This window comes from Phlebotomus argentipes, unplaced genomic scaffold (assembly GCF_947086385.1).
Source record: "Phlebotomus argentipes unplaced genomic scaffold, Phlebotomus argentipes genome assembly contig_2, whole genome shotgun sequence".
Classification (NCBI taxonomy): Eukaryota; Metazoa; Arthropoda; class Insecta; order Diptera; family Psychodidae; genus Phlebotomus; species Phlebotomus argentipes.
This window is the reverse complement of record NW_026776162.1, coordinates 6,237,058-6,261,670: the sequence shown is the minus strand read 5'-3', so window position 1 is coordinate 6,261,670 and position 24,613 is coordinate 6,237,058. Positions and strand designations below refer to the sequence as shown.

Sequence of the window (24,613 nt, the reverse complement as noted above, 5' to 3'; positions counted from 1 at the left end):
AAATTAGAAGCTATGTTGGCTGAGAGTCGCGCCGCGCTGCTGTGAAAAATTTCAGCTCTTCAGAGTGGAAGTTTTGAGGAACTGTGGAAGGCTGTGGGATAGAGGAGAGCGATCTCCTTTTGCACAACAACCCCCCGGAGACGCGGTGGTGAATTTGTGAATAAGTGTGGGATTTACATCGGGAATTGTGTTACAACTCCTTTTATGCAACACTGGGTGGCATTTCTTCATCTTGTGCGACTCTTGGCCACCGCCAGCTAGAGAGGCCAGTGTGCTGGAGAGTTTACAGTGATCGGTGTTAGTGGATAAGTGAGTGGTCTTAACGGTAAACGGCTTTTCAAACACGTAACTAGAACAACCACTGAGATGCTGTAAAATTAACCATCAATATGGAAAGAGAGGCGAAGAAAAGCAATATCGCGGCACAATCAAGTGTATAATTGAGAGATTCACCGACCTGTTTACCCTCCAAGTTCCGGTAGAAGCGCACTTCCCAAGGGGGATTCCCCGTGCGTGGGGAAACCGTTAAAGACACCCCCGCAAGATGGCACTTTAACCCACTTGATGAGTCGCATTTCTTGGGCAGAAAAAAAGCCACATAATCTCATTGATGTCACACACTTCGCCTGTTCGGCCTTGGCAAATCTCCCCCAAGATTGCATCCGGTCAAGTCTGCGACTTTCCTTGTGTCTTCGCCAGCTCTCCTTTTTTTGCTCTCTTGCCTCAGCATCTCTCGCTGGTCGACGGACTTTCGTGGCAAAAGAGAAAGAGAGTGGGATGACACATTTCTCCAGCACATGACCAACACTTGCTTTTTTCTCCACCTTCCCTCGGCGCTGCAGATTGTTTGCCGAAGAAAGTTTCACCCAAAAATACGTGTCACAAGCCAAAAATGCTCAGCTAATGAGTGTACAATTGATGTATATTGATTTCTGTGGGTGTGAGAAGAAGACCTTTTCCCCAATCCACGAAAGCGTGACACTGAGCAATTCCATCCCACTCAAATCCTCCGTCTTTTGGAGTCGCGCTGACTTAACCACCGAATGATGATGAACATTTGCTAATTCCAGTAGTTGCTGTCAAGGGAGAGATAATATGGTCAGAAGTGGTGTACAGTTCAGCAGAAGAAATTAAAAAGTGTTTAAAAACTTACAATCTTTCCTTCCTAACTGATTAATTACCCAGATTTTTTGGATTACTTTTGATTTTCACTGAGAAATAGTCATTTTGATCCTTTTCTTAGTTATGTAATGAATCAACGATAGATTTAGCGATTTTTCAGGAAACCTTAATGTTCAAAATCAAATAATAATTTTTTTTTAATGAAATTATAAAAAGAAATAATTACTTTCCAAGAAACATTACAGAAATTAATCAAATTTTGGATAATATAATCAAAAAATGATTATTTTCCAGGGAAAAATTGCAAAATAATCCAATTTTGAATAGAAATTTTTAAATTTTAATCAATTATTCAGAAAATAATTTTAAAAAAAAATCAAAAATTTGTATGAAATAATCTTGGAAAAAATCAAAATTTGACTAATAATCACCAAAAAACACTTGCAAATTACAATAACTTCTAACATAACCTCAAAAAAAAATAATGTGGATTTGAAAAATGTTTATTTAAAAAACTTTCAGGACGATTTCGAGTCTGAATTAACAATTTTGAGTTCATTGGCAAAACATAACAGATGATTTCGTAAAACGGTGTCTTTAAAGATTTCTTGGAGCTATTTTTAGATTTTGGTCTGAAAAAACCTAAGAAAGTCTAAGAATTTCATGTGCTAGAAGTGTCAGGCATATTTTGAAATGTCCAGAAAGTGGTGTACAGATTTAGGGCACATTATCTTCCCCTTGGTTGCTGTCGCTTCTCTCCGCCGACCATTAGCGAGCTAAGACGGCAACAATGAAGCTCCTCAGCGAGAGAAGCCAAAACCAATTCCCATGAAGTGATTTTTATCGCGGCCCAAAACGACCTATCGCGAATTAGGCGTCATGTAATTTACACAAACTGAGCAACCCGATGAAAATCCCAAAGAAATCGCACACAGTTTCATCATGGAAGAGAGACCCAAAGAGGCGCATTTCTTCACTTCTTTTTCTTCTGCTCCTCAAGACACTTCCACACAATATTTTCCCACAAAAAAAAAACACATCACACCTGAATGTCCAATGAGCATCAGAGAGAGAAACATAGTGCATGACTAATGGTCCTCTCGCTCCACTGAAAACTCTCTGACTGCATACAAATGGCAATTGAATTCTTTTGTGCACACCAAAAATTGCTAAATCTCCACATGTGAAAAACCGCGCTTTGCTCTCAATCGCGACACTGAATTGGCCCACCGAAATAAAGCCCTGCAATCCCGCAGAGTTCAAAGGTCCAGAGAGAAGTGCAATAAAGGCACCGAAAAGCACTCTCGAGGGGCAATTCAACAATTGTCAGACTGTCAATAATACTTCTCGAGTGAGTTTGTAAACAACTTTTCTGCAGATTCTCCACAAGAGAGAAATATATGTGAGAAATTGAAAGAAATGCATAAGCGATTCTCTTCTTTTTTGACATGATGAAGCTCATACAAATGTTTTTCCGAACTTCAAACTTATATTTTTCTTTGTGGTTTTATTTAGATTTATTTCTCTGCACACTTCAAAGCCTTCAAAGTGTTTTACTGGTCAAAATGCTGTTCAAAAGAAGATTTATCAGAGAAGTTTCTTGTGTAAACTCAATATAAAAGCAATAAAATGAAACTTTTCTTATCAATTTTGATATGTTAATGAAGAGTGAAGTTTTATAGTTATGAATTGAATATTGGAGCGATTCCCACTCAAGCAAGCAATGTTAAAAATGTGTTACAATAGTTTAGGACACTCTTTTCTATTCTAAATAATATGTTTAGAGTTTAGATAGATGATTTTGTCAAAAATTTCGAAAAACACCACCTGTGTTATGTAGAATTTTAATTAACACATGTTAAGCCAATTTGTTCCACCTGAAAGTGTTATTTCCATCATCATCCAGAGGTTTTTTTTTAAATTTCCTAACATGTGTTAATCAAAATAGGCTTAACATATGTTAATCAAAATTCAACATAACACAAGTGGTGAATTTTGTGTAGAAAGCAAAGTGACAGATCGGAAACTGCAAAATAACTTCCAAAGATGGGTAAATTTGTGACTTTGGCTCTAATTTGAAGATTAAGCTGTAAAGTTTTAATGTTTAACATTCCTCAGTTTTATTGGGAATTTGTCCAATATTTCGTTTCTCTCTCAAACTCTCATTTCCTCTGTTGACATGTCTATAAAACCGCATTTGAGAAAATTCTCTCTAAGCTTACATAATTGAAAAGAATTCAGCCATTCAATTAAAACTCCGACTAGGCAACAAAACTGGAACAATTTTCCACAAATAATCGATTTAATCGATTAATTATAGCCGCTTTCCTCGTCTATTGCCTAGCATTAGACCACTAATGCACCGGCCTTGATTTAATATTGCTCTAAAATCTAAATAATGAGGCGGATCAGCGCTAAACCGGTTATTGATATTCCCAATCTCGATTCTAAATATCATCAGATCCAGTATTGTTCTGTGTGCTCTTCGCATTTCATTAGCAATTCCAATCAGTTTCTTCGCTGGGAAGGACAAGAATTTGAATAGAAAATCATAAATTACCGCCAGTAAACACAAAAAGTTCAAACTCTGCGTACTTTGAGTGCGTCTGAATGTCTTTGCGTGTGCAAGAAAGAAGCGTGTGGATCAGAGACCCAGTGAAGGTGGTTTCCAAGGGGGAGATAATATGCCTGACACATCTAGAACTAGACATTTGTAGTCTGTTTCCGCATTATTTCCCAAAATAAAATGAATCTTTTAAATGCTTTTCGATATTTCTATAAGAATCGACTTGAAATCGCCTGTTTTTAGACATCTTTTCTGATCATAACCTCAAAAAATCACAATGAAATCTTTAAAGCCATCGTTTAGAAGCTTTCAAGATCACATAATCATCTCTTATGATTTTCCAATGATCTTAAAATTGCTGATTCACAGTCAAAATTGTCCAGAAAGTTATCTGAATGGATATTTTTAAATTCTAAATGACTATTTTTGAGGTTATGTTGAATCTAAGCACAATTTGCAGTGTTTATTGGCATGAAAAGATAAAAAAGCACTGTCAATTGCTTGCAAATTCTTAATTATCCCGAAGACTAGTAGAATTTATGTTCTAGAATGCAAATTATCAACTAAATCTGTCCTTAATTCGTGACATAACCTAAAAAAAAGATTTTTCCGTTTGTTTCTGCGTGAAAATCGAAGGAAATTCAAAGAATCTGGATGATTTGTTGGAATATTATGTGCTTATCAACACTTTCACTTCTCAAGTACTCCTGCTGAGCTGTACACCACTTCAGACTGTATTATCTCCCCCTTGGCAGTTTCAATGTTTACTTTGTATGCCAATATGTCGAGCAATTTGCATCCTTCTGACTACGATATTTTTGCCAGCGACTCATTTTGTTTATTGTTTGCAAATCACGGCGATTAACTCTGCGTTTTCACTTTTATATCGCGAACAGTTTCTCGGCTCATTGGCGCTGATGCGCTGTTAAAGTGAATTTGCGTGATTTAATTGATAATTTAGCCCATTTCGAAGTGCGAATGCAACTTCAATAGAAGCAACACGTGAAATTATCCAACACTTGTCCATTATTCTGGTTCGGAGGGCATTTTCATGTGCCTCTGACTATGTAAATTGGATGGTGAAGGAGATTGTTGAACTCTCCTTTGCCCGAGATGCTGTTCGGGCAACTATACATATCTCAGCCAAGAGCTTCACCTTTTCATCGCGGTGTCTAGTTTTTTTTGCTCAGCCGCCGTGAATAGGACGCTCTTCGGCGTGCTGAGCAAAATTTACACTTCTCCATCCATCCATCAAAGCCAAGGAGTTGCTCTCGAACGTCAATTCTGCTGTAATTTCGGTCTGAAGAAAGTATGAATACATTTTGAGTCATGTTTTTCCAGCCCTCCACTTCTTCTTCTTGCGCTGTGTATCCAAATTATAATTCATCTACCGTGTGAAGAGTTCATGTTTTCGCCTTCAAGGTGAGTGAGTGAATCAGTGGGACTAGAAGCGAAGATGTTTAAATGTTTTTTGCCTCTTTTTCACTTCTTCACTTCCACCCAAAACCGAAAACAGCCTGAGAAGTCCCGAAATACACACCAGTCGATGAAGAGATATTTGTGTGAGAAAAGTGGCTGAGGAATGGCTGTGAATGTGTTCTGGAAGTGAAATAGGCGAGAGTCAAGAGTAAGCATTTGATGGTCAGGTTGGATGATTCCTCGCTTCATGCCTTCTTCACTTCAACCATTTGTCATAAATTAACCGGTTTCTTGTACTTGGAGAAATTTTCAAGCATCGCACATCGACTTTTTCTCTCCTCCATTGCACAGTAGCTGAACTGCGGATTCACCAAAGAATATTTAATGCCATTCCGAATTTGAATCTTCAAGAATGAGTCGCATTTCTGCTCATTAATTTCCGTGTGACTTGTAATTATTGCGTCTAACACTCCTTGTGTATTTTAACGTCTTAACCTTGAACTGATGAGAAAAACCACAATAAGAGGAGTTTCTTTGGCTGCAGAGAAAAATTTCATGATGTTTTGGCGTGTTTCTAGAGCGTAGTTTATTATTTGTTCATTAAAATGTCAGGTTTTGTGAATTATTCCAAAATGAGAGAGAAAAGATAAAGTGTTAAAATTCACAATGAAAACTATCAAATGAGTAATTACTGTCTTTACTCATTACTTTTTCTGAATTTTATTGTGTATTATTTTCGTCAAGGGACAAATATTACAGTCGGAAGTGATGTACAGCTTTTGCGGGAAGTGTTTATTTGGAATATTTGCATAGCAAAAGCTTCAGTTTCAACAAATTGAGGCATTTTCTATATAATTTTACTTAGATAAACAAAATTTTATTGCTTTTCTAGGTTATGTGATTGATTTAAAATAGATTTTGTCGATTTAATAACCCTCAAAGTCATCAAATTCGTTGAAATTTGTGCTTAAGCTATGATTATTTCTCTTTTTCTCCACAGAATTGAGCATTTTTTATCGAAAAAACTTGATATTTATTGAGAAAAAGCTTAAAATATTCAATTTCAGTCTAGAAGAATGTTTTTTGTTTAGTTATTTCCGCAGTTTTTTGCTTTAAAGTGCCAAATTCAACCTCATTATTTTAGGAGAAGCATTCAAAGATTCACTATTTTTACTAATTTTCAGTATTTTTTAAGTCGAATTCATAACCTAACAATTTGATTAGAATTTTTCAAAGAATTTTCTGAAGGAAAAACTCTAAAAAGCGACGAAAAATGCCTTTTTGAATCGCTCAGAAGTCTTGTACAGATTTGAGACATATTATCTCCCCCTTGATTTTCGTAATTCAATTTAAAATAACTGCCGAAATATTCGCGTCTTAGACATTTGCTTATTAACTAGTCTTCGCCTCTGAATTCTCTCGAGATTTGCGGCTTTTCCCAAAATCGTGACACAACAATTAAACTTTCAATCACATGGTTTAATAGATGGATGAACGCAGAAGGTTGAATATACAGCCGAAAAGCTAATAATGCAAATTGATTTTCGAATATTATTAGACATTTTCTCGAAAATTATCAATTACTGCAATTTGAGTGTTTGAACAGAGAAAATTGCTCGATGATATTTGCGTCAAAGTGCTTTTCCGAACATCATATAATTATCTTTTGGCACTGTTTTATTTGTTCAACCATTCAAATGACTATGTTTTCCCCATCAAACAAAGTTTGCCAATCAATTATGAGTCACGAATGTTGCAATATCTCTGCTGAGAGCTTTTCTCAAGCATTGAGAAATGCTTTAGAAGCACAATAATAAGAAAAGTGACGAATTTTATCGCCCAGGGATTTTCCATCCACAAAAAGTCAATTGGCAAGTGTACCTAAATGGGAAACTTTCAATAAAACACTCCGCCAAACAAAACAGATTGCTTGTGACGTGAACGTGCGGTCGGAAAAACTAGACGTTGAAGTACAATGTACAAATTTAATAGCACATGTAGAGAAGTATGGAGCTCAATGGGTATTTTATGGGTCAATTCCGAATGCACTTTGCCTTTTACGTTCGCCCTCTCTCTCTCTCTGTGGCATAAAGTTTTAATAAATTTCCACGGGAATAAGGCCAGGATTGTCAGTCACTCTTAATGCATAGCACAGGAGATGAAAGTCCATTTCAACTTGCCAACTTTTCCCTTTTCCAAGCACATGATAGTGATTTTGTGAAACAAATAATTGCGGTAATTGCGGAAATGTAGGCAAGAATATCACAAGAACATCCAAGGGAAGATAGTAAGCCTTAAATCTGTACACTTCACTTGAAATTCTTAGACTATTTCCACGCTAATTCACAAATTATAGTGAATTTGTTGAGTTTCCATTCAATATTTCTCTAAAAGTCCTCTTTAACCCGCTTTTTGGGTATCTTTTTTCACCATAACCTCAAAAATATCACTAAGAGATCTTCAAAAACTTAGTTTGAAAGCTTTTCGATCACAAAATCGTTTCTTGTGATTTGCAAATGAATTTAAAATTACTGATTCAGAATCAAAATCGTCAAATTACAGTGAATTTGTTAAGTTTCCATCCGATTTTTTTTGACAAAAAGCAGTCAAAATGATTTTTTGGACATATTTTCCGACCATAACCTCAAAAAATCACAGTGAAATCTTTAAAGCCACCGTTTAGAAGCTTTCTAGATCACAAAATCATCTCTTATGATTTGTCAATAAACTCAAAATTGTTAATTCAGAAGAATAACCATAATTTTTGAGGTTATGTTCCATCTTTGTGCAATTTTCAGTGTTTATCGCATGGAAATTATTAATTATTCCAATGACTGATAATTTCTCGTGCTTGAGCATAAGAATTGACGTTCTAGAATGCAAATTAGTCACTAAATTGGTTCTAAATTCTTCATATAACCTAAAAAAAAAAGGATTATTTTATTGGTTTCTGCATAAAAATCAGGAGAAATCTATAGAATCTGGATGTATTAATCAGTAAAAAAGCAATCGGGAAAGGAATATTGTAATTTTTTGAACACTTCCACTTCTCAAGTACTTCTGCTGAGCTGTATACCACTTCTGACTGCAATATCTCCCCCTTGAGAACATCCTAAAACTCTTTTATTATTACAATATGCTCTTTGCGCATTTTGTAGTAATTTTCACTGTCAAGTTTAAAGCAATGCGTGCGTTGGACTTTTAAATCACAAATGTTATTGAGGAAAGCCTTGTTTTTTTTTTCTCTCCGCATTACTTACGTTTTGTTTTATTTTCTCTAAGTCATGGAAAAAGTATAATAAGTTTGTCTCGTGACCCATTTTTTGATGTTTATTTTTCAGTAATTGCCTCAAATTGTTGTGAAATCGCACTTCAATGAATTCATGTGAATTTTCTCTCTACTAAAATATATATTTCACATTATATATTGTCAATTAAATTTCACACTTTGTAATAAAGCCATTCAAAATTCGACGGGTGTTTGGAAAACCGTGAAAAGTCGATTTTTCATGGTTTTTATCTAATGAAGCAAAGGTAGAAAACAAAGTAGAAAAAATCACTAAAAATCCTTTTCTAGGTTATGTAACGAATCAAGGGAAGATTAAGTGAGAAATTTGTATTCACTTCACACTTTTTGATGCATAGAAGCACTTCTAATCGTATTGAGGTCGAACATAACCTCAAACATAGTAATTTGAACGTGTAAATTGGGTATTTATAAAGTATTCTGGACAATTTTGACTCTGAATCAGAAGTTTTGAGATGATTTTGTGATCTTGAAAGCTTTCAAAATGAGTCTTTCGAGAACTTTTACTAATATTTTGAGGTTATGGTCGGAAAAAGTGTCCAAAAACAGCGGTTTTAAGTCAATTATTATAGAATGATCGGATGGAAACTTAAGAGATCCATTATAATTTCAAATCGAATTTGGATTTCAGTTAAAATTTTAATAAATCAAATAATTTGAAAAAAAAATTCGACAAAAATAGCTTCAATGAACTTCTTTCGCTGAGTTTACAGTTGAATTTTCCCACAAAACGTGTCTATTTATTGTTCCACTTCTGTCCCTCTTCCTTGAACACATCATAACAGAGGGAAATTGTGCTGACAGCCTGAGAAAAATCCACCAACACGACTCTGACATAAAAGTTCAACTTGGAGGATTTCCCTCTTTGTTCCAATCATTTAACTGGCTCTCGAGACTCCCTCGCGTTTAGCACTGCATATTACTGAGGGGATGATTTTTATTGCTCCACGCGGCGCTGAATGTTAACGCAAGATCAACATTAGAAGATGCCGTGAATGGGAAATGTTCCGTATGGCTTTCAATTGAAAATCGATTTTGTTAAATCACAAGGGCATATTTTCAATGCGCCACGTGCGTAGCGGGCGAAAACACACAATTTTTGCGCCAACCCGAAAAAGCGGGGTGGAAAAGTGAGGCGGAAAAAATCCCTTACGCACTTTGGATGGGTTTAATTTCATAAATTGCCCCTTACACCATGTGCCACACACACATTTGCCACCTTTCCGGGCATCCCATCTGAGGGGAGAGAAGAATTCGCGGCTCCCCTTTTAATAGTGTGCGGTTTTGGCCCAGAATTGAAACACCTGAACCGTGTGTGAGCTTTTTTCGCACCGCAGACAAGTGTGCTGAAGAGTGGCTGTTGCGGAATCATCGAGTTGGAAAGCGAAAAATGGTTCTTCTCGGAATCTTCTGTTGATGGCGCCCAGAATCTCAGCGGTCTTCCCAAGTCAAGAGAATCCCCTCAAATATTCCTGAGTAGCAAGATTTGTCATCTGACGCAAGAATTGCAACGCGATGAAGTTTCATTGGAAAATGACGCACATCTTGATATTTCCGCTCTAAGTATTTAACTTGCATCGCGAATTTCGCAGTGTTTGCATTCCATGCAGTAAATGCAGTTCATTGATTTTCCATGAATAGCAATTAAACTGCGATATGCAATTAAGTGTGGAAGAAGAGGTTTTTTTTTCTTCATTCTTTATCTTAACATTGAGAGAGCCTTCGATGAAGTCATCTTTGTTGAGTGGCAAAGAACAATTCGAGCTTCTTCCCTTGATCAGGAAGGTTAATGTCTTGTTTCCGGACATTATATTAATTGTTCTAAGCGTGGCTCAGAAGGTCATTAATTGGAATATGCGCGAGGGTTAATGGATAAGTGATACTTGTGGACAGAAGAATGCCATCATTCGCAGTCGTCTTCAGGCGGCGCTAACAAGTGTGGAAAATAAAAGTGTGTCTCGAAAGTATTTGAGTGAAATTGCTTATGAGAATCTTATAGAATCTCATTATCTGCTCTACTCGTGTCAAAAGAAAGGTTGAAATTGTGTCTGAAACGTTTTTCGTATATTTCCCAAAGAAACACTCTCAACTTTAAATCCCACAAGCGAATCACGAGCGAAGTAAATTAGAAAATTCCATATGAGACTTAATTTTGCGCATTTGAGACTTTAATCAAGGGGAAGATATTATGATCCGACGTGGTGTACAGCTTTTGTGGAAGTGTTAAAAATTAAAAGTGGTGAAATATTTCAAATATTTGTGCTCCAAAAGCTTCAGTTGCAAGAAATTGAGACATTTTCCAAGTTATTATGCTCAAAAAAATCAATTTTGTTGCTTTTTTAGGTTATGTGATTGATTTCAAATAAATTCTAGTGACTAAATAACTCTCAAAAGCATTAAATTTGTGCTTAAGCTACAAATATTTCTGTTTTCCTTAGCAGAGTTGAGCATTTTTGATTGAAAAAACTTCATTTTGACTTAGAAAAAGCTTAAAAGTCAAACATAACCTCAAAAAATCTTATTTAAGTGTAGAAAAATGTGTCTTCGTTGAGTTATTTCCACGGCTTGAGCTTAAAAGTGGCAAATTCAATCGCATTTTCTAGTTAAAACATTAAGATGTTCTCTATATTTACTCATTTAGAGCCAAGAAGAATTTTGAAAGCGAATTCATAACCTCACAATTTAGGCAAATCTTAGATAATATCGTGATAAGTCAGTAATTAGTGTGTCACAGATTGAAGGCATATTTTCTCCGCCTTGACTTTAATTACGATCAGGTGTTTTTTGCCCTAAGATTAACGTCTCACGCTTCTCAATTTGGTGAAGAATTATTCCTCAGAATCTCACCCATGTCACTGTCATTCTTCCACCCACTGTACGACCAGTCAAAGAAGCTCACGAAGAAGTGTTTAAGACATTTGACGATTCCGACATTCACCTCCTGACCACCACAGTTTTGGTGGATCATTATATAATCAATTGTTGAACGCTTCGTCATTTCAATAGCAAGAATCACGTGTCGAACAGTCGACGAAGTTCACCTCCTTCTCTCCATTCTCTGGCGATGCTGAGGCACATTTTTGGGCCGCATCGTCTTCTATTTTGTAGCCTCTCACGACGAGTGAATTGCGCTATCTCTAATTCGAGATGAAGAACAGGTTTTTCCATAGTTGGGATTAGGCGGCAGCTGAAGAATTCACACACGAACGCTGAGCGTCTTGAAGGAAGCCCAAGATAGAATGCTCGGCGAGGCTCAGTCGCTGCCAGACTTCCAACTGATGGGGTCAATCTTGGGTTGATTGTGCGCTTCTTCCGAGGCTGTTTGTGCTCTTGTGGCAAAGTGTGAAGAGTTGTGACCTAATGGATTCATTAAATTCTAATTTATTTCACACTAAAAGCCATCGAGTTAATTACCCATCGCGCACTGTCCGTTTGGTGACTGTGTTTTAATTTATTCAGTCGAAACTATCGCCCCGACAAGTGTGTCAATTAGTCGACATACTCTTTAAGCGTGTGCAACTAATTCACTGATAACGCCACTATCGGTATCCTTGATTTGCCACGAAGTCATGTGCGGTATGGCGAAAATGTGTCCGAGTTAAGAGAAAAACCTCCCAAGGGCGGATATTTATCGAGCAATTACCATTTTACCCAAGGGGAAGATACTGTGGCCAGACTGTGGCCAGAAATTTAGGATTTCTTGACTTAAAAACACTCAAATTTACTTGAATGACACTAAAAAACTGATAGATAAACTAGTTTTTAGTGGATATTTTGATGTATTTACCTTACTTTAAGCACATAACCTCAAAATTATCTCAAGATATTTCAAAAGAATCCTAGAAAAACACTTATTTAGCAGCTCTTAAAGGCAACATTTAGGGAAAATTTTCAATTTCAGAGTAGAAAATCAATCAAAGAGCTCTTAAAATACACAATTTTCTACTCTGAAACAATATTTTAGAGGTTATGATTCAATTTTTTTTTATAATTAACACAGTTTTGCATTGAAATCTTGTGATTTTTATGAGATTTCATCATTATTGTGCCAGAAAATGCAAATTAAACCAGTTTAGGTGCATAGTTTAATGATTTTGGAAGTTATTTTGTAACATAACCTAGAAATGATCTAAAGAATCATTATTTTTCGTTAATATTAGCAAAGAAATCCAAAATTTGTACTAATTTTTGTTAAAATTGAAGCACAAACAGGGAAATATTGTCGCACTTTCACTTAGGAATTACTTTTAAAAGCTTTTTACACTTTTAAATTAAAATGTGAGGTTATGATTGTGCTAAAAATATTTTTAGTAATCTATTTATGAGTTACTCCAATGAAAGTGACCTAAATTAGTATTATTTTATGCAGTAAATTGCAAATTTTCACGCACTTCCACTTCACAAATACTTCAACTCAGCTGTACACCACTTCTCGTTATAATATCTTCCCCTTGATTTTCCTCAACATTTCAAATGATTCTTTGTCCCCACTTGACTGTGCTCTTCCCCTCCTTTGATTTTGGCGGTTATTTCTGCTCAACAAATACTCTTCATTCCACCTGAGCGACAAAAACCACATAAGATTCCACCTATGACATCATCCGTCAGTTTCATTTTCGCTCTTGAAGCCACAATGTGCATACTAAACCTCTTCCGTCGATCTCTCTCGCATCAATGCAAATTCTCAGTGTAATATCGGCGAACAATGCGTTAAGACATCCCATGGAAATTTACATAAGAATTTCCCAAAAGAAAATCCAACACACTAAATCCGCGGTTTCATCTTCCTTTCAGCCGCGCATGCATAAGAGATTTGGGTGAAGGAGGGAAGAAGACAAACCGCGACGCAGAGACACTTAAGATGCGGCAGCTGTATAAGATGAAAAGTGATCCATTGACCAGCTAATTAAGAGTGTTGTTGAGTGTTGTTTTGTGGTGGTGAAAGGAATTTTTGCGCGACAAGAAAGTCTTCATTCAAAAATCATCCGCAAGACCATCAAATCTTTGTCGTGGAACAGTCTTTTTGGCAAAGAGAGGTGATTTGTGCGCCGCGCGGCCAAGATGGATTTGAAAGTTCTTCTTTGGCTGGCAATAGCCACTCTCATGTGCCAATTGGTTGCAACACAGTCAAGCGAAGGTGAGTCGTTTTTCCCACATCCCAAACACACGCTGTTTGCTCTTTATGGGATGTTAAAGAAATCACACTCATGTGTGTACATTGGCGGAGTGAAATGGAAAAGAAATGGTGAAAAACAATGAGTGAGACTTTCACACAATGTCAATTTCATTCCTTTTCGCCACATTTCTTCTCTGAAACTATAAGAAAAGTGCATCCGATGGTCTCTCTCTCCCTCCAATAAACATCCGCAGAGATTCAAAGTTGAGAGGGTTTGAGTAGATAAAATCGCGCACACTTGTCTTATTTGTCTGCACATCGCAAAAGCGCCACTAAAGTGAGAGAGATTGACTGGCAATTGAGATAAGATGGCGCGATTAGAGTGATTAAATTGAAATCTTGACATCTTAATAGGCATAAAGTTCTATAATAGTGGATGAAATTACACTGAATTCTTCTTATTTCTCAACTCTGCAGCAAATTCCACTGCGGCGCCCGAAATTGAGCCCGATCGGACGGCAGTTGTGCCACTGATGGCGTCCACGGACAATGCCACAGCTGTGGGGGTGGATGTTAACCAAAAAGCTGACCAAAAAGACGTGGAGAGTGGAGGCGCTCAAGATGGCACCACAGAGAGTCCGTCAGCAGCACCGAAAGAGGACAAGAGCACATCAATGGCAGATTCATTGGCCGGCGAGCTGAGCAAAAACGACACAGGCAGCCCATTATTCCTCCCAACGACTGTCCGAAGTGAAATTGACACAGAAAGAAGCACTGCATCTCCGTCGGAAGCTGCTCCGACTAATCCGTCCACAACGCCTCCGGCGCAGGAAGCCAGAGGCCGAGCCATCAATTTCACCTCGATGGACGCCGGAGACGCTGATGCCGGCCGACAGACCACACTGTCTCCTGCCGACATGTCCTCCGCAGTCAATCCGATCAATTATGTCACGGCGGCAACAGGTGCCGCCACACGGAAGCCGATTATAGACCTCAGTGACGTCAGCATGGACGAAGAAGACGAGGACTCAGCTCCAATTACAGCATGCATGCACGAGGGGCAGCGCTTCAAGGTGAGTCCTGACTCCTTGCGGTCAAGTGCGCGGGAATTTGCGCCGCCAAGGGGGAGATAATGTGGTCAGAATCACACGTCACTTCTTAACCTACAAATTGGCAACTTAAGCTGAGGGATTTATTAGCTTCTCAGTCGATTTGTTCGTGAAAATCTGCTTTAAATCATTTTTTGGGGTATTTTATCGATCATAACCTCAAAAACAACATAAAGAGATCGTAAAGAACTGATCTGAAGGTCTTCAAAGGGATGAGCTGAAGTATTTCCATCACTTAAGAGTTCAATTCAGATCAGAAAACTCTTAAAGTGAATATTAGCTAAGCTTGAAACGTATTTTTGAGGTTATGTTTGACTCTAGCACAATTTGCATTGTTTTTCGCACTCATTTTTGGCTCAAGTGAGCAAGAAAAGATCCTTTTCTGCTGTATAATTTATTCAGGAGTTGCAGGAAGAGGTAGAAAAAGCTAAAACTGCCAATTTTGAGCAACTTTTTGAGCAACAAGGTTACTTTTTGTGCTCTTTTAGGCATTTAAGCTCATTCTAGTGAGCTAATTCGTGCTTATTATTGCTAATTAAGTCGTGGTCTTTTGATTTGAACCACTTAAAATCCACAATTAAGTGGAAAAACGACTTTAAAATCTGTGCTCAGTTTGTTATGCTCAGTTAATCCCTAAGGAAACGTAGTGGGATGGGTCTCTAAGAGCAAGAGTTGATGTTTAAGACTCCTGTTGGTCTGCACACTACTTCCAGCACAAATATCTCCCCCTTGAGGGCACAAAAACGTCCAATTCCAGATGATAAGGCATGCAAGACTCATGAATTCAATGGCGGTTCCAGCGAGATTTCACATTCCTGTTCCGAACACTCGAATAATTGCGCGAAAAGATGAGGAGCGATTGAGAAATATTTCTCACAAACGCATCTCTCAGCCGCGAAATATTCCGCGGACTCTCGCACGAGCGGCTTTCACTTGTTTGATTGACAAGATAAAATGCTCATTTGGACTTTATTTAGTCACTTCGCCTATTGGATTTCGGGTTTTTCTTTTTCTTTTCTTTTCCTCTCTCGAGAGTTACTCGCGGAAACTGGTTCAATTGCAGAGCAACAAGTATTTATTATGGTCTGAAGAATTCTGCGCAGAGATGCAGAATTGGGTCACGCGGTGTAGCATTCAACGATGAAAGTAATTAAGCAAGAGTTACACTGCCTTGGCGGGGAGTAGGAACACGGTTGCAGTGCAAGAATGATGTGGAGTTTAAACTCTATTCTTCTGTCATGTGCTGTGCTATCAAAAGTTGTTTGCATCTCAGAGAATTACGTGCTGTGCGTATTCCGTGTCACTGCGTAAAACTGTAATATTTGCAAGTAAGAAAAATTGACAAAACGAAGGCAGGAAGAGGCGAAATTACTGCATTTTCTAGGAAATTGTGAGGAAAAATTCATTTGTCGTAAACAAATTACATTGATAAATAAATCGTTTGCTGACGAAGTCATCTGAAAAGTGAATTTCATAAGAGAAATTTCAATGCACTGTCATGAAATCCGGACAATGATTTGAAGAGTTTCTTGAAGATTGTGCAATTTTGATCAATATTCATTGGATTGCGATGAATATTATAGCTTCAATGAGAAACATATGCAAATAGTGACAAATTTCTCCTGTGAAAATTTGCAAGGCAGGAGAGAAAGTCAGGTGGAAGAGAGGCTCTGTTATCTGGTGATTCAGCAATCAATTAGCTGATTTGGCGAGAGATGTCTTAAACTGTGGTAACGGTAATGGTTTGCAATTGGTTATGCTTTAATGCGTGTACCGTCGTGACATCGTATTTCGCGGTTCAATTAGCACTGAATTAAAGCAAATCACACAACCGTCAAATATAGAGTTTCTGCTCTTTTGCTTTTCTTCAGCGTTTCTTCGTCTCATAGCAATGCGCGCCCAAGACATCATTCTCCAGGCTCTTCCTTCCCGTCTTAAGCCCCATACCTTTTGCCAATCTCTCACAAGAGAAGCCACCGAAATGCGGTGTGTTCTCATGGTGAAAATGCTCAATTAACAGAAGCCAATTAATGTGTGGGATTTCCAAGTGAATTGAGCAATATAACAGATGTAATTTTAAATTTTTGTTAAGAGTATGAGAGAGAGAGAGGAGAAATCTCGCGGCATTTCGCCATGGAAGTGAGAAAGAAATGTGACCGATTTTTTTTTGTCTGTCCAACACCAAGAGGAAATACAAAAAGCAATTGTTAGGGAAAAGAAGTCTCCGTGTAATTCTCTCTCTCTCAACTGAAAAGCTAACTGTTGGACATTTCACGGTGGCTTTTGCAAGAAAATCTGCCGGGGATTCTAATCAAAATCCCCCCAATTATCCATTGACATGCGGTGTTCTCTCTCTCTCTGTGACATCGAAAAGTTTTGCCAGCAATTGCTCAAGTGCTAATGCAATTTCTTGTTACTTGGCATCCACTAGAATTGTGTGCTGCTTGGCATATAAATCCCCCCGAACACGAGTGAGCGAATCAGTGAAAATCCGTGGGGTTCTCATCATTCTCGCCCAACATTGTGCATGTGCAGCGAGAGAAAAACACGGTGACTTCATTTTGTTGATCGTGACGAGTGAATGTTGCCCACAACATCCAAGAAAATTGTGCAGAATTATAATTCACAGCCTTTTTCCAACCTCGCCGGCTCACCTGGTGAGACACGGTCTCCCCAAGGGGCAGATATTATGGTGCGAAGTGGTGTACAGCTTTTAAGAAAGTCGTAAAGTTTTTGAATATTTGCACTCCAAAAGAACCAATTGCATCAAATTCATGCATTTTCTTAGTTATTTTGCTTAGGAAAATCAATTTTATTGCTTTGGTGATTAAGAGATGCTCAAAAACATCAAATTTGTTTTTAAACTGAGAATATTTCACTTTTCTTACTTATATTCGAGCATTTGTGTTAAAAATATCACTTCAGTCTTGAAGAACATTTCTTTGTCTTGTTATTTCCGTTCTTTGTGCTTTTAAAGTGTCAAATTCAACCTCAATTTCTTGCAGAAACATTGAGTTATTCATCATATTTACAAATTTCCCGCGATTTAAAGAAATTAAATTGGGTGAAAAAGGATTTTTTAACCTCACAATTTAGTCAAAATTTTTCTAAGCACTTCCCGAAGACAAAACTAAGAAATTACAATGAAAATTGATCATGAACAAATTCTGGTGCATTATAATCCAGTTTTTACAATATAAAATCTAAGTATTTGAGGATTTTTAACCTCTTGAGCCGAAATAATCTAGATTAGATTGTAATAAGTTCGAAATGAGTGCGAAAAACAGTTAAATGAGTCTAAAAAATGCCTTTTTAAGGCGTTCAGACGTGTCTGAAGTGTTGAAGATTCTGCAGAGGAAGTTGTGCACAGATTTGAGACACAATATCTCCCCCTTGAGTCGCCTCATCGCAATCTAATGCACTGCCGAGATGCAACTGAACGGCCAAAGTGATCGCGAGATGTTGCATAAGATCCTCCACGGCGCGATTGTGTTCCACAGACGCGCGGGAAATTACGTGAAAGAGAAGATGATCTCAATCCATTGGGCATCATAATTATACCTTAATTCGCCCAGCCGACGGATATTCACTGACTTTCGCCGCCAAACAGTCCATCCAACACGAGAAGACGAAGCGGCGTCTTTGGGGAAATCTCTGAAAAGTTATCTCTAAACCATTTATAATCAGCTCATTTGCTGGCAAAATGTCAGAGAAATCATGTCAATTGAGCGCCACTTAGTCAATAAAAAGAGTACTGAGAAATTATGCAAATCGATGGCAAATGAGAATACTTGATGATTGATTAATGAGGGTAAAAAATAACACAGAAAAAAGCCTCTGCAGTGGACTCGAAAGACGCGCACCTTGACCAGTGCGTGGTTTTCCAAAAGCCACAATATTATTTACACAACACTGCAGATTAGGCCGTTGATTTATGATAATTTCACAAAGTCCGCCAATCAACCTGGGCGCTTCATTAGGGATGGTTTGCAATGTGTAAACGTTACAATTAAAAGGCAATAAATCTGCAAAATAATTAACTTCTCCCCAGAGTGAAGCTAATCGTGTTAACAGAGTTTTTTCTCTGCACATCGCTGAATAATTGTAATGATTATTAGCATTATTAGATATTTATTGATTGAAAATTTACTTTGTAGCGTTGCGAAAGTCAAGAAGGCGATAAAACTATTCAAATCTGGCAAAAAGAAGCAAAGTTTCCCAATCTAAACTTTAAACAAAAATAACTCTTCTTCTAAAGTTTCTATCTTCTTAAGTGACGGTTCATTGGAAAGGTCTTGATCTTAGCTATAACATACTAAAATTTGAAGAAAATGCATCGACTCATTCTTGAGATATACAATTTTAAAGTTTCAGAAATGGTTTTACTAACTTTAGCGCTCCTAGCGGTGGTTTTACTAAGATATGATATTCAAGTAGGCGATGACATTTTACGAAACCTTTCCAATGAATTCAAAATTGTTCCGATCTGAGAATTAGAACCGAAGTTATTTCCGTTTTTATTCATGAAATTTGATCCTCAATATCTAAGGTCTGGAAGGACATAGAGTCTTAAGTGTGGGTTCGTTAGAAAGGTCTCAATATCAAGTGTAACATACTAAAATTTCGGACCGCTACAAAATCAAGGAACTGAGTAAATGAGAAAAAGGTGTTTTAAGAGTGTTCAAAATGGCGGAAAAAGCTCTAATAAATAATGTAGATGGTTGATTACGGAAGTAGCGAGATTTGTCTAGACAAATTGATCCAACCAAAGATGTTTAATATATGCAATAATTTGCCTAAAGAAATTCAAATCACTTTCTTTCTTGTCGAAACTTAAATATTCACGAAAATATCATCACAGTCACATAATAAGAGCATGCATAATCTCGCCTGATAGCATGAGTGTGCAAATGAGATTCAGTCAATTTCGCTCCAATTCACGAGAATGACTTTTATGACGCTGCGTCTCATCCACAGCTGCACGACGTGAGCGATCGAGGATGCGATGAACGCTGTATTTGCCGGGCGAATGGCAAATGGGAATGTTCACCGCGATGCTCGGGCGTCTTCTTCAAGCGCGGCAAAGTGCTGGACGATCCGCACTGCCACGAGAAGCCAGCCGCCGATGAGTGCTGCGCCGTGATGGTGTGCTCCGAGTCGACGGCATCGGACGAGGAGATGGAATTCAGAACCGAAGGTCAGCATCAAATGTCTCAACCTTTCACAATCACAAATGCTCAAGCCGCGCGTTGTTCCCATTTTGCAGACGCCACGAATTCAACTGCCGCCGTTGCTGGGAAGTGTGTCCACAATGGCACGGAGTACGGCCACGGCGCCACCATCGAGGAGGGCTGCGAGAGGGTGTGCAAGTGCCAGAGCACTGGCCAGGTCACGTGCGAGCCGCGCTGCCACAAGATGAACGAGACGTCGTCGGACCAGTGCGTGAAGGTCAAGGATCCGACGGATCTGTGCTGTGAGATTGAGCTGTGCGACGTCACGCTGGCCGACGGCGAGCCGCCGTCCGGCGAGAAGAGGGACGAGCGGCCGTGCGAGTACAAGGGGCAGCAGTACAAGATGGGAGAGCAATTCCACGACGGCTGCGCAGCGCTCTGCATCTGCACGGATGCAGGAGTTCACTGCGCCAAGCTTGAGTGTCCGTCGCACTTCGGACTGGACGTCCTCAATCCCCACTGTCTGCGCTGGGAGCCGGATCCGGCCACGTTCAGGGCGATCGCGCCCAAGTGCTGCCCCGAACGGATGCGCTGCGTGGACAACGGAACGTGCGAATTCCAGGGACAGATGTTCGACAACTGGTCCGAAATCCCCACCAATCTCACGGGATGCGATCAGCATTGCTACTGCGAGCGCGGAACGGTTGAGTGCCGACCCGCGTGCTTGCCCGTCCCGGCTGTGCCTCCGGCTCACCTGCCCTGCCACCCGAGTGCGGCCAGACTCGTCCTGATCCCGGACGATGACTGCTGCAAGCAGTGGTCGTGCTCCAACGAACCCGGCAGCGGATTCGGTAAGTGCAAGATGGCCGATTCAGCTTAGACCTCGAACTGCTCGTATTAATATCACACACCTAAGTCTTTGAGCTGCACACTTTCTCAATATTCAGAAGATAGTCTTCATTGTAGTCATTAACTGTTCAGACTTCATTGACCAAAACTGTGACTCTGACCGGACAGTAATTTCATCCACTCATTCTGTGTATTCATGTAGGCCATGATGCAATTATAGCGCCGACGCCGCCGCCGCCACAGAGGGAGGCGGGCGGCGACAACAAGTCTCAGCCCTTCTATCCCACGTCCGACGGCAAGGCGCCCAAGGGAGTGGTGCAGGAGAAGCCGGGCAAGAAGAGTCACAAGGACGAGAACAAGACCGAAAAGGTCCAGTCGCACGACCCGTTCGCCCACCTCCTGGGCGATCACAATAAGTTTGACTTTGTCAACTACGATGACGACATCCGGCAGAACCAGCCCGGCCCGGGATACTTCAATCCGGCCACCAGCGGCAAGCACCAGTACCCAGGGCAGTATCAGAACCAGGCGCAGTCGCACGCCATGGAGAAGCCGCTGCCGCCGGAGCTGTTCAATGTGCTGGGCCAGAGTGGCCACAATTACGGTCAGCATCTCACCATTGAGCAGATCCTGCAGCACATCCAGGCGGCCGACGGGGGCGCCGGCGCGCCTCTGCTGCACGGCCAGAACGTTAATGTGCCATACCCGTACGGAGGAGATCCGCACGACCATCGCCTTCCGCCTCACAGACCCGTTGTAGTTCCTCCTCCAGGTTGACCACTTGTTCTCATTATCATGCATGATCTGAGCCCTAATCTGCCTTGAGCTTTCCCAGCATGCCTTTGATCTTGCGCCTTTCAGACCGTCAAACACAGACTTGTGGTCTGTGTTGCGTCTCTGCATGGTGAAAAATGCATTGAAAACAGATGAAGACGTTGTCTAACAGAAATACGATGTTCTAGAGAGTTGTAGGCTATTTTCTACTCTTTCTTAAACGCTTTTATTTTTGAAAATGCGCCGAGAAATAGCGTCGCTATGAATATCTTTAGTACAAAATGCAGAAATGACTGTAATTTCTACCATTTTGCAACCATTTTCCGACTTTGATCACTTCTAGAAAGTTAAACTTTAAGCATTTTTCACCATGTAAGAACTGATGTGAAGGTTAAAATACGAACAATCTGCTTAAGAGTACTTGTGATAACTTTGTGTGTGCTTTCAGGAGTTCCTGGAGGTTTTCCCGCTATTCAGCCCAATCTTCAGGTTCTGGCTCTCGATGCGATCGATCCGCGCACCGTCAGGATCATCTTCATCGTACCTGAGGTCTTCGTGGGCCTCCACGGGAGAGTTGAGCTGCGCTACACCAACGGCCGATCCAATGACACCTCCACCTGGACTAGCCAAGTATTTGCTCCGCCTGAAGACCTGATCGCCACGTCTCAGATGGAATTTGAGTTACCCGGCTTGGAGCCCAACACGGAGTACAAGATTAAGATCACCCTGATTCTGCGCGACCTCAATTCGCAGCCGACCAGCCAGATTTACACTGTCAAGATGCCGGCGGAGCGAACAATCACGCCGCCCTCGAACATTGACTACCATCAGCCGCATCTCACGGACATCCTCAAGAAGGCGACAGATCCGGAACTGCGAGCTGTGGAGAAGAACTCCACGTGGCTGAGACTTGAGTGGAACAAACTGCACGAGGACGAGATGGAGTATGTGGATGGAATTCAGCTGCGCTTCAAGGAGCAATCAGGAATGCTCTACGACGCCACGCCTCTGATCCACAGGTACTTAGCGCTCTTTGCTGAAATGACTGTGAAAAAGTGGTCAAAAGTTCAATGAAAAGGAGAATATCGTGAAATATTACGTGAAAACCACTATTATAATGTTGTTAGTTAGAATTGAGTTAGATTTGAGTTAGATTTCAGTCGATTTCAGGTTGATAAAACCAAAATTAACCACATTTTCGGTGTCCTCATTCATTGTTTTATTCAAACAGGACGCTGACCACGTACACCATTGAGAACCTGAAGCCTGACACAAGCTACGAAGTCGGCCTCTTCCTGATCCCTTTCGCTGGCCACGGAGCGGAGCTCCTGGCGGGCGAAATGGTGAAACTGTCCACCGCTATCAAGGTCGACATGTTCGCCTTCGAGGTGGTCGTGAACGTGACGAAGGTGAAGGCGAGCAGCGTTGAGGTGTCGTGGAGCGGAGTTCCCTATCCGGAGGACAAGTTCGTCAACATCTACCGCGCGATCTACCAAAGCGACGCCGGCAAGGAGGACTCGAGTGTGTTCAAGGTGGCCAAGAGGGATTCCAGCCAAGGGGCGCTGATCATGGACCTCAAGCCCGGCACGAGGTATCGCCTGTGGCTGGAGATGTACCTCACGAATGGCAACATCAAGAAGAGCAACGTCGTGAACTTCCTCACGAAACCCGGCGGCCCGGCGACGCCCGGCAAGACTGGGAAGTTGCTGACCGGCGGAGAGAGTCTCGAGCCCACGGGCGACTACTACGGACCTCTGGTGGTCGTCGCTGTGGTCGCCGCGCTGGCCGTGATGTCCACACTCATCCTGCTGCTGATCCTCACACGGAGAAGGGCTCACCAGACGGCCTCCATCACGCCGCCCAGGAAGAACGACGTGTCCTACGACAATCCTAGCTATAAAGTCGAGATACAGCAAGAGACCATGAGTAAGATTGTGGAGCGTCGAGTGCGAATTCCAATACTAATTTCAGTGCTTTTCTTCCGCAGATCTGTAAGGAAAGAAGCCTTGCAGAGCGCCTCACCAGAGGACAGATTCCGTCCATAGACTCTGCAACAGCATTTCCCATAACTATCTCTTATGAGTGCGCGTGTGGCTGCGAGAGTGAATCGTGCGTGATTGAATGTAATAATATTGTATTAATGTTATATGACCCTAAATCATATGGAATCCTCATAATAATATATAAGCTTTTGTGTGTAAATATGAGAGACAGTATATTTGTAATAAATTTGTACACCACGAACTATTTCTTTCACTCTCACCACATCTCTTAACTTAAGAGCGGACTGTGCGTGGTGTAAAATTACATGCAGCTTTTGCTTCATGCACACAACGCACAATTTCCATGCAGCATAAGCTGCCACTCTTATCTTCGAAAGCTAACGGTTTTGTGCAGTTCTAGAGAACTTCATTGTCTTATCTAATCCTCCGTCAAGAAAGCAACACGTCGATTAAAATTCACAATCTTTATGGATTTCGTGAATGAAAGTATGATGAATGAGTACATTGACTCTCACTGCTATCAAATTAAATATTTTCTTATAAGTTTTTGCCTTGCAAATACTGTAAAATTGTAATGCTTTCTTCTGTGCCGACAAAGAAATTTCAATTAAGCTATAAAGACAAATTCGCGAAATTTCTAATTAGTCAGAGTTATGCGATATTTGATGAGATAACGCAATCTCACATCGATTTTGGAGCTAAAAATGTGTATATGGGTCAGATAATGTTGGTGAAAATGGACAGGCGATTGTCATACAACATTGTTCAACGGCGTAATCATTACGGAAACTCTTGTATGAACTACAAGAAGAGCAAACATACGTGATCTCAACCAAAACATGCGAATGGGGAAGTTATTAAGCGTGATATTTTGGGTGTTTCATTGGAAGGTCAAAGGGATTAATTTAACCTCACACGTCGATATGCGGTGTAACGCAGTCTTTTGGAATTCCAAGATTTTGAGTCCGCACAGGATTTATTGATTTATTAATACAAAAGTCTATTTTAAGTACCTGATGAAAGAGTGTGTTGTTCTTCATATTCTCCTACACCTATGATAACAAATTGCTCACAGCTTTATCATGCCGAACTTCATGCGTGTGCGAAGAACTTAACATGTTCAAACCTTTGGCAAACGTGCGGAAAGAAAATTGTATAATTAAGTGTGAATTTTTGC

General features: G+C 40.0%; 1 protein-coding gene across 2 annotated transcripts; it reads left to right on the top strand.

Annotated features, from left to right (window-relative positions):
* LOC132265002 (putative epidermal cell surface receptor) lies at window positions 1-23,677 on the top strand. Of its 2 annotated transcripts, none has more exons than XM_059765378.1 (8): window positions 1-309; window positions 13,209-13,551; window positions 14,008-14,603; window positions 19,617-19,836; window positions 19,906-20,661; window positions 21,882-22,452; window positions 22,665-23,359; window positions 23,421-23,677. In XM_059765378.1, the coding sequence occupies exons 2-8, from the start codon at window positions 13,476-13,478 to the stop codon at window positions 23,426-23,428; spliced, it is 2,922 nt and encodes a 973-aa protein (XP_059621361.1). In that variant the 5' UTR covers window positions 1-309; window positions 13,209-13,475; the 3' UTR covers window positions 23,429-23,677. The 2 variants fall into 2 exon arrangements, with proteins under 2 accessions (XP_059621361.1, XP_059621360.1); XM_059765377.1 differs by having other exon boundaries at window positions 1-325.
* Window positions 23,678-24,613: the final 936 nt, after the last annotated feature.

Bases quoted from the DNA above. Each gene is read 5' to 3' on its own strand.
- LOC132265002 (XM_059765378.1), top strand. From the start codon at position 13,476: ATGGATTTGAAAGTTCTTCTTTGGCTGGCAATAGCCACTCTCATGTGC. The intron at 13,552-14,007 runs GTGAGTCGTTTT...TCAACTCTGCAG, and splicing joins TGCAACACAGTCAAGCGAAG to CAAATTCCACTGCGGCGCCC. The intron at 19,837-19,905 runs GTCAGCATCAAA...CCCATTTTGCAG, and splicing joins GATGGAATTCAGAACCGAAG to ACGCCACGAATTCAACTGCC.